General features: G+C 42.3%; 1 protein-coding gene and 1 long non-coding RNA gene across 2 annotated transcripts; both read right to left on the bottom strand.

The window, feature by feature from the left end:
- Window positions 1–537: 537 nt before the first annotated feature.
- Window positions 538–6,322, bottom strand: LOC137805170 (uncharacterized). Its single transcript, XM_068604971.1, has 11 exons — window positions 6,306–6,322; window positions 5,911–6,029; window positions 5,060–5,227; window positions 4,810–4,923; window positions 4,481–4,533; window positions 4,085–4,199; window positions 2,617–3,889; window positions 2,376–2,530; window positions 1,520–1,589; window positions 1,220–1,421; window positions 538–1,032 (listed from the first exon to the last, which is right to left on the bottom strand). The coding sequence occupies exons 1-11, from the start codon at window positions 6,320–6,322 to the stop codon at window positions 538–540; spliced, it is 2,781 nt and encodes a 926-aa protein (XP_068461072.1).
- A 468-nt stretch (window positions 6,323–6,790) lies between these two features.
- Window positions 6,791–7,301, bottom strand: LOC137805011 (uncharacterized). The gene is made up of 3 exons (XR_011080189.1): window positions 7,198–7,301; window positions 6,951–7,048; window positions 6,791–6,872 (listed from the first exon to the last, which is right to left on the bottom strand). It is a non-coding gene; the product is annotated as an uncharacterized lncRNA (long non-coding RNA).
- Window positions 7,302–8,686: the final 1,385 nt, after the last annotated feature.

Below are 8,686 nucleotides of genomic sequence, written 5' to 3'. Positions count from 1 at the left end.
CTGGTTTACGTCGATACTGTACAACACATTTAAGTCTTACTGTACTTGAACTAACCCATAACATCACAATGAAAGGTGATTCCTATATCACGACAAATTAAAATAAAACTCAACATGCACCATTTCACTTTCCTGTTTCAGTAGTGAAATAAAAAGGAGAAAGCGAGTCCACAATTCAGAAGTAGCCTGAACTACAGTCAAACTGCAACATAACAAGTAATGTATCACTGGGAGTAATGCAGAAAGTGCTGTGCTAAAGCTACGAAATGCTAATACAGAATACAAATATATCAAAATGAATCATATTTTAAATTAGTTAGTAGCTGTATTTCAAAATTTATCAAAGCAAGGCTCGCTCTTTCCCCTGCCTTTATATTCTTTATGCTAAGCTAATCATCTTCAGGCTCTAACTCCATACACTTAAAGACTGTTCAGTAAAAAATACATTTTCCAAGTTATAATTCTGTGACCCTGTACCAACTGTTCAGTCATTATATATTAAATATTTGTAAAATTATAAAATATTTTAATTTGGAGCTACTTACTCTGATGAAATCTGGCATTAGATTGGTCATTCTCCTGACGGTTAACTACCTGGGGACTGAACAGAGGTGCAGCCACTGAAGTGGAATTAGAGACTGAACTGATATGAGTGCTAGTGCCTACCGCTGTTGAAGCAGTGGCTGCTGGGTAAAAATTAACATCTACCGCTACAGTAGTGAGGCCCAAGGAGACGTGGTGAGACAGGAGCATGGGAGGGTTGCCATGTGAGATGCTGAGGCTGTGGTGGATGGGTGCTAGACATGCCTCAGTACTTTGCAGGGTTAAAGAGGAGCGCAGACCCTCCTCACGCCTGGATGGTGGAGAGGGGGAAGGTGATCGAGAGGGTAAGGATGATGGGGGAGGCAATGCATCCTGGCATGGGCTGCAGCGGTTGTCTTCTGTGTTACTGGTCCAGTCCTCAGCACACTGCAGCTGGATGCTGGGCTGCGACAGACTGCAGCCTTTCTCCTCCTCCAGAGCGGGATCGATCTGAAATAGTATAACAATAGTAATAATTCAACTGCTTTGATAAAAATAAAGGTACTCAAGTGACGTTGCTTGAGGAAATGTATCAGATTTCCTTTTCTGTGCTACAACAGTGCTGCCTTGTTTGTTCAATCTGTTCATGCCCTGAGGACCGACAATCCTCTGAAGATGTGTTTCTGTGTTATCAAACCTTGGTGTCAAGAATGGGCTCAGGATAAGTCTCCACAGTGACTAAGTGATTGTCCAGAGCCAGTTGTGTGTCATCCTGAAGATCCTCAAATGTAGGCTCCATCTGCACCGTGACCAGGCTCGGCCCCGGAGGTCGGGCTTTGGTGTCTGACGTGTTGGGGCTCTGCTCAATCACTGCCACGCAGTCATCGTCTTCAAAAGCCCTGTGCAAGACACAACACACTCTTGCTTCCTGCATCTTCTACAAAGAGACCTGGCCTCGTCTCATGCATGTCTTTGTCTTGTTTAATAGTGCATTTACCTGTTTTCATACGTACGTCCCGCAGCTCGATGTTCGGTGTGTCGTATGGGGACACCTACGATCCTCTGAGCTGTCAAGGACATTTACATTTTAAAGTAATAGTTTGACATTTTGGTAAATATGCTTTCTTCGCTTTCTGTTGGAGAACAGAATTACACCACTCTGATACCTGTATTTTATATAATATACAAATCTTATAGCTTGATCCACAACTTGTTGGAAGTATGCAACAGAAACCTGGCATCTACATTTCCCACAATACAACTCGGCAGCCAACGGTTTTGAGATGGTCTGTTATGCTCGTAACACTAGTAGTTATGGTAGTATGCAGCTAATGTAGCCTTAAGGCGTTAGCCTCCAGCAGAAATCGACTGCACAGGTCGGTGAGTTCACCATTTCGGTTTCCACACAGATTTCTTTTTCCTTTATCAAACCTGTAGTCTTCTTTATTTAGTTTTTTGTGAGTATTTTAAAAAAAAAGTCCTTACAAAAGATCACAGTATGTGTCAGAAGACCACGTAGTCCACATTTAGGGCTCTTCCACATTGGCTACACTTTCCAGAATCGGAGGTTGCCGCCTGCTAAAGTCTTTCTACAACTTCACAACTGCAGCAGTATTCCCCAAAAGCTATAAAGAGACTGTGCTGTCTAAAATAGGTGAGGTTCCCCTTTCAACAGTCAGACATGAGAGTGGTGTCAGTTTTCTTGTCTAATTCTCCACCCTGAAGCGAAAAAGCATATTGCCCAAAATGTCAAACTATTCCTTAAAGAGTAATGCATTTTTCTTTCCGGAGTTTACCATGTTCAGAATGTGAAATAGGTGTGCTGACATTTGATGTGGCTGAGGATCTCTGACCTGCTTGGCTTGTTGGTGCAGATTCGCTCTTCTGGACCACTGAATAGAAGGTAACAGTGATGAAGATGAAGGCCAGAGATACACCCACTCCCACCACAATTGGAATGTCATGTTTCTCCAGCACGGGCAACCATGATGGAGACTGCTGCGTTACTCTGCGTGGAACACAAAACTAAACTGAAATAGTGCTGTTTTTTTACTTAACAATATCTATCACTCCACTCTATACATGTTTACCTACCTTTGATCATTGCTGGTCATAGGTGATTGGGAGGTGTTCCTCTTCAGCCACTCTGTAAGCTCTGTGTCATTGGCTGTTTTTGCTCCCTGACCTGGGTCACCTTTCTGGCTCGTGTTTCGCTGAACCGTGTCGGACATATTGACCTGGTGGGCAACAGGAATCTCAGGGTCCAGCGTTGAAGGATCGGGGGTCTGATAGGCAGTTGAGATTGAAGGTTGGATTTTAAGAGTGTTTCTGTGTTGAAGTGGAAAGGTTTCCGTCTGGGGTAGATGAGCTCGTGAGTGGAGCAGTGGATGTTGTGTTGGAGATGATTGAGGAAGTGTAGACATGGTTTTAGTTGGTTCACTGTGAGTTGGGGATCGTTGAGGCTTTGTGACTGAAGACGGTGGGGGTTGTGTGGAAGGCAGATAATGTGGGTTTGTCGACAGCTCAAGATGGAACTTCGGAAGAAGACTTTGAGTGAACGATCGTTGAGGATCCGATTGAGATGTGGCTGGTGAAGGCTGCAGATGGGTTTCCTGGTGCAGATGTTGACCTTGGTGCTCAAATTTGGTTTGAGAAATCTGGGTTGAAGTTGGCTCACGAGCAGATTGGTAAATTGTACTTTTTGTAACCAGCTGGTGAGTTTGAGTTTGGTGCAGTCCAAAGGCAGAAGACTGGGTGATTGAACTAGGGTGGCTCGTATTGGTTTGGGTTGCTGGACTATGTGTTGGAGTCGGCGAATACAAATCCAACTTGCGAAAGTCAAAGGGTCTACCCGCTGGAGGGTTTGACCTCTCAGTGAAGGGCTCTACAATTTGACTAGCTAGAGACACAGCACGGATGTTAGATCCCCGAGAATCAGGCTCTATCAACAAGCCGTCACTGACTTGATGCGGAAATTGTGTTTGTGATGATGTTAATGTCAAATGGGATTGACTTTCAGTGGGTAAATCCTGCGGGGTTATACCCCAAACTCTCCTAGTGGCTACTGACACTTGGCTGGGTATCAATGGTGGCTCACTATTTGAAATCAAAAGAGGATCACTAGTCAGGGGCGGTTGGGTGTGAATATCTACTGACTTGAAGTTCAGATGTGGAGGAGGTGGTAACATTGGAGGCTGCATCTGTGTGACTACCGGCCGGGTTGGATTGGTTGTTGGCAGATTCAAGCTGTGCTTTAAAAGATGGCCGAGTGATCGTAGTGGCATCTTGAGCTCTGCCACTGCTCCTCTTGAAAATGTGGACATTGTAGTGGTTCTGTTTGTTGTTGCATCGCAGTGTGATAAGGAGCCTAGAAATGGAGAAAAAAAGATGACCAATGCAATGGCTTGATCGAAAAGCAATATTGTTAAAAACTGATCCATATATAATTTTAAACCTGATTTTTCTCTGTTCCTATTTTGGTGCGATGGTTACAAGATCTCAGCACTTACTTTGATGAGTGCAAAGTTATCATAACCTATAGAAGTTTTCTTGAACTACATACACGTGGCCTCTTTATGCTGTGCCTGTACATGTGGAGGGTGTGTTGTCCCAAGGTGTTGCTCAGCCAAAGAGTCACTGGATTGGGAAGCAGGCAGATCTTTGCTAGTGTTGTTGCTCTAGAAAATATGACAGACTTTTAGTTTCAGGAAAGGTGTAGCGTTTGACACAATCAGAAATACACTAAGCCACAATACAAGTAATAAGCAGGTTATATGCCACAAATATCAGAGCAGTGATGTCAGGCATTGAAAATGAAAAGTCACTGCACGTAACGCTGTAAAGAGCACAGACATTAAAGAAACATGTACAGCGTCTCGACACAAACCACACTAATTTCAGAGACCAACATTGTCACCACATAAGCCAAAGCAGAGGTTTTCCCTATGTCATTACTCACAGCAGACAAAACCAGTCGTGTCTGCTTGCCTCTATCAGCTGGACGATGTTCAGCTTAGGACAGAGGACAGCATGAAAGTCAATCAGCAAGATTGCATGTGAGATAAAGGAAGCAGCTTGTTGTATAGCAATATACTTTAAGTTGTTTGCCTCAAAGTAAATGTAAAAAATAGCATGTTATGACAGCACGCACAAACACATACACGCTCTCTGAATATCCCGTGATAATAAGACAATATTTGCATGTATGTTTTTGATAATGTTACGTATTTGTCACTCTGCCAATGATAAACAAATAACAGGTTTTATGATGAGCAGACATCAACATACCTGTAACTGTGAGGATGCTACGTTTCTGATGTCGTCCTGCTCGATTCTCAGCAGTACAGTAATATTCCCCGACATCAGCATACTGCACACTGGAAATGTGAAGAGCTCCATTTTCTGCACGAACCATAAGATAGTCAAACAATCGCATCCAGTTTAAGTATCTGTCGATTAAAGTACTTTTTTTTTGCTGGTACAAACAACTCCCGATGAGAACCTGATGAAAATGAAACTTGTGACACTTTGGACCCACCATCAATGTGTCTGTCTTCGGTGGGGGTGATGGGGGACAGTCCCTCTGGTCTGCTCCTGATCCAGGTGTAGGTGATGGGCAGAATACCTACAGCCCTGCAGGGCAAGACCGCTGAAGCCCCGATCCTGCAGCCCACCTGACCTACGAAGGTCACTATGATGGGACTCACTGGGACGAGGAAAGTCAAACATGTAGCCATGTTATCCATTGTAGGCAACAACAAAAAAGCACTGTGTACTTCTGTACTGCTTTATGTCTCATAACATGCAAAAAAATGCGATTAGCATTATTGTACCATAATTTCATTCACAATGATGTAACAATTTGAGGAATAGAATACACTTTTGTGACACGTGTCAAGGATTTTGTTGAAGGAAATGCCATTTTGCATCTGGATCATTGTTTAGTGGACAAAGTGTACACGTCACATTTGTTTTAAGGGTATTGTGAGAATATTGTATAGTTGAAATAAGACACCGCCCTACATTCTTATTACAAAACCTGTAAGATATCCACAACCCCAATTCTGTTTGGGATATGGAATATTGGTTATTATTCATATCATGGTTAGATATATATATTGTGTTGTGCACACTTTGTATTTGCATACATACTGCACTGAGTAGCAATGAGCTCTGTACATTAATTGTGCTTCACAATGCATATTCTCCACACTTAAAGTGTTCCCTACAAGATTTAAAGGGAGAACTGTATTTATTGTCTCAACAATTTAAATCTTACCTCGAGTGTTAAATGCAATAAAAGTTAGTTTCACATGATCCTGACTTCTCCTGGCCCTCAACTATTGATTTGGGTTTATTACATTGCAGTCAAGTTTGTGTAAATATTACCAGCCACTCTCAGTATTGCTGTGTTGCGACTGTGGCCCAGCGCGTTGGAGGCGTCGCACACGTACACCCCTTCATCAAAGCTCCGGGCTGACTGGATGGAGAGAGTGGCATTTCTCAATCTGTATGAGAAAGATGGATATGGTTCATAAGACAGCTGTCATAGTACTTCATGTAGTTTTGCTGGTGAACGACAGTGGTGTAAAGTACAGTATTGAGGTACTTCTACTACACATCAGTATTTTGTATTGTGTAGACATATGAACATAAAAGAATATCGCCACAATAACACTTGTTTTAATTTTGTCGGACACAATAATGTCTTGTGTACAATTTATTGTGCATAAGTAAAAACATATTTATAATCTTTTGGGACCTTATAGGCTCAATAATCCAACACTCTGAAAGGGGCCATTTTGCGAGTTTAACTTTTAATACTCATAAAGAAACATTATTTAATAGTATCTAGGATGATTTATTGACAGGAAAGGGAAATAATATTATTAGATATGTTTTCTTCAGGTAATAATCACCTGTAAATACGACTTGTTGTGTTTTCACTACTTTAGAATGAACCATTTTAATCGTCTCTCCTCTTCTCGGAGCCGGCTGCCATGTTTCCCGTATATAAACTACTACAATAAAATACACATACATAAGTAATGGCTCCTACACTTATAACTTTATTGTTACTTTTACTTACGTAAGGAAAGAGTACTTCTTTCATCGCTGGTGAGCAAACAGGGTTATAAGACAAAAAATATGATCAACCGAGTTTCCCTTCCAATAAAGTGACAACATGTCAGCGTACCCCACAACGATCTTGCCTCCAGTCTGCTTGGAGTGGCCTCTCTTCACCCAGCTGATGGAGGGTGAAGGGTTACCGGACACAACACACTCCAGCACCACCCGAGCACCCACAGACACCGTCGACACCTGGGGCCACAGTTTCACTGATGGAGGGGCTGCCGGGAAGAGAAGAAAAGAATGAGCGTGAAGAGTATCCAGAGGAGCAGAACTGTGGGTTTTTTGTAATGTCATACCCAGAACAGTCAGAGTTGCTCGTCTGGAAGTGATAAATCTTTGCAGGTGGATGTTGGAGGCCCTGCAGAAGTAGCTCCCATCGTCATACTCCTGCACACTGCAGAGAATAAAGTCAAGACACGCGCTTGTAGAAACGCTGATGTTATATATGATTAGCTTTATTAGCAGTAATGAGATACTATCACAACCAAAACTGCACACATGACATGTCTTTGAACACGCATACATGCACACACACACACACACCTGTGGAAGAAGAGGTCTCCACTGGGCAGCACAGTCTCGTGAGCTGTGGGGTTGAGAAGCCGGTTGTTTTTGAACCAGGATACCTGAGCTGCTGGGCGGCTGTGCGGAGGCCTGCAGATGACTGTAACGTTGTCTCCTCTCTTCACCGTCAGGTTCGCGGGCTGCTGGATGAAACTCCAGTCCATTTCTGGAAACACAACATGTACGATACAAGTGAGGATGTACTTTTTTTTAAACATTTTTTCCTATCGAACCACGAGCATCAAGAGTCATGTTGAGTGAGTAAAAGTAATGAAAACAATCCTGAGAGGATTATGCTAATAAAAGTCCCAAATCATTCTCATTCATATAAGTTATTTAGAAATTATGTAAGAAACGTTACAAATGCTATTTTATTAAAGAAAATTATATGAACATATGAACTTAATAAAACTAGTGCAATTGTTTATTATTTTTTATGGTTTCTGATGGTACGTTTTCATTGTCAGAAGCAGAGGCTAACAGAGCTCATGTTCATCCTCAGAGAAATCCACTCAACCTTTTCAACAGGCGAAAGAGTACTGAACTGTTTAAATGTGGTCTGAGATGGAAGCTACTCATTGAATGCATCTTATTTGTTTTCAACAACACATTTCACTCACTGTGAAAATGAATTACTCGCGTTAAAAATGTGACGTTAAACAGTTTAGTTCACTGCAGACGTCGGCACATTACCGGCTGGGAGTAGGAAGGCGGGCTGAGACTTGATTGACTCTCTCTGGTTGGATACTTGACACTCATACGAGCCCATGTCCTCCCTGGTCACGTTCCTGGTGAACACGGACAGAAATGAGAATTAAAATTCAGTCTGGCAATGTAAAAGCTGCAGACAACGTGGATCACAACTTGTTGCATCGTTTTTATAGTTCATCATTACAATTTGACAATACAGAATTAATATTCCTCTCGTCCCGTGCAGTGTTGGACCTGAATGTGAGCAGCTGCCCATTGTTCTGGAGGCTGAACGAGGACGAGCAGTTCGACAGGAGGCAGCCGTCTTTGAACCAGTGCACCATGGGAACAGGGAAGCCACGGACAGCACAGCGCATGGAGACCTCTGTTCCCATGGCAGCAGTGATGTTGTCAGGGCCCTGGATGATCTGCAGCCTCGGGACACCTGCAAGGTAGAAGGACAACGCTTTAATCCCACTGCAGAAAATGTAATTCAAAGTGAGACTTTCAATGTCGTGCTGACTCTTTAAAAATAAATAATAATAAATAAAAGTCCTTCAATCGGGGGAAGAAATCATTTATCTTGCTTCCAATTAGTTTTTCAGAGACATTTTCAATTAAAGGGACATTTTTGTAGTGATCTGACAATGCTGCCCAGATTCAATACTCATAACTGCTTTGAAGATGGAGGAATTATCAAATGCAAGATAACAAGTGTTAAGTTTACTTAAGAATAATAGTTTTCAAACCTTTTTCATTCATCAAACACAAAGTGATT

This window comes from Clinocottus analis, unplaced genomic scaffold (genome assembly GCF_023055335.1).
Source record: "Clinocottus analis isolate CAN_PGR_092001 unplaced genomic scaffold, fCliAna1.0.p SCAF_7, whole genome shotgun sequence".
In the NCBI taxonomy this organism is placed as follows: Eukaryota; Metazoa; Chordata; class Actinopteri; order Perciformes; family Cottidae; genus Clinocottus; species Clinocottus analis.
Note: the sequence above shows the minus strand (reverse complement) of the source record. Positions and strands in the feature narration are given on the sequence as shown.

Coding starts and splice junctions, on each gene's coding strand:
- LOC137805170 (XM_068604971.1), bottom strand. Junction 5,228..5,910: donor AGCAATACTGAGAGTGGCTG/GTAATATTTACA, acceptor TCCTCGTCCCAG/TGAGTCCCATCATAGTGACC. Junction 1,590..2,375: donor TGCACCAACAAGCCAAGCAG/GTCAGAGATCCT, acceptor TGTCCTTGACAG/CTCAGAGGATCGTAGGTGTC.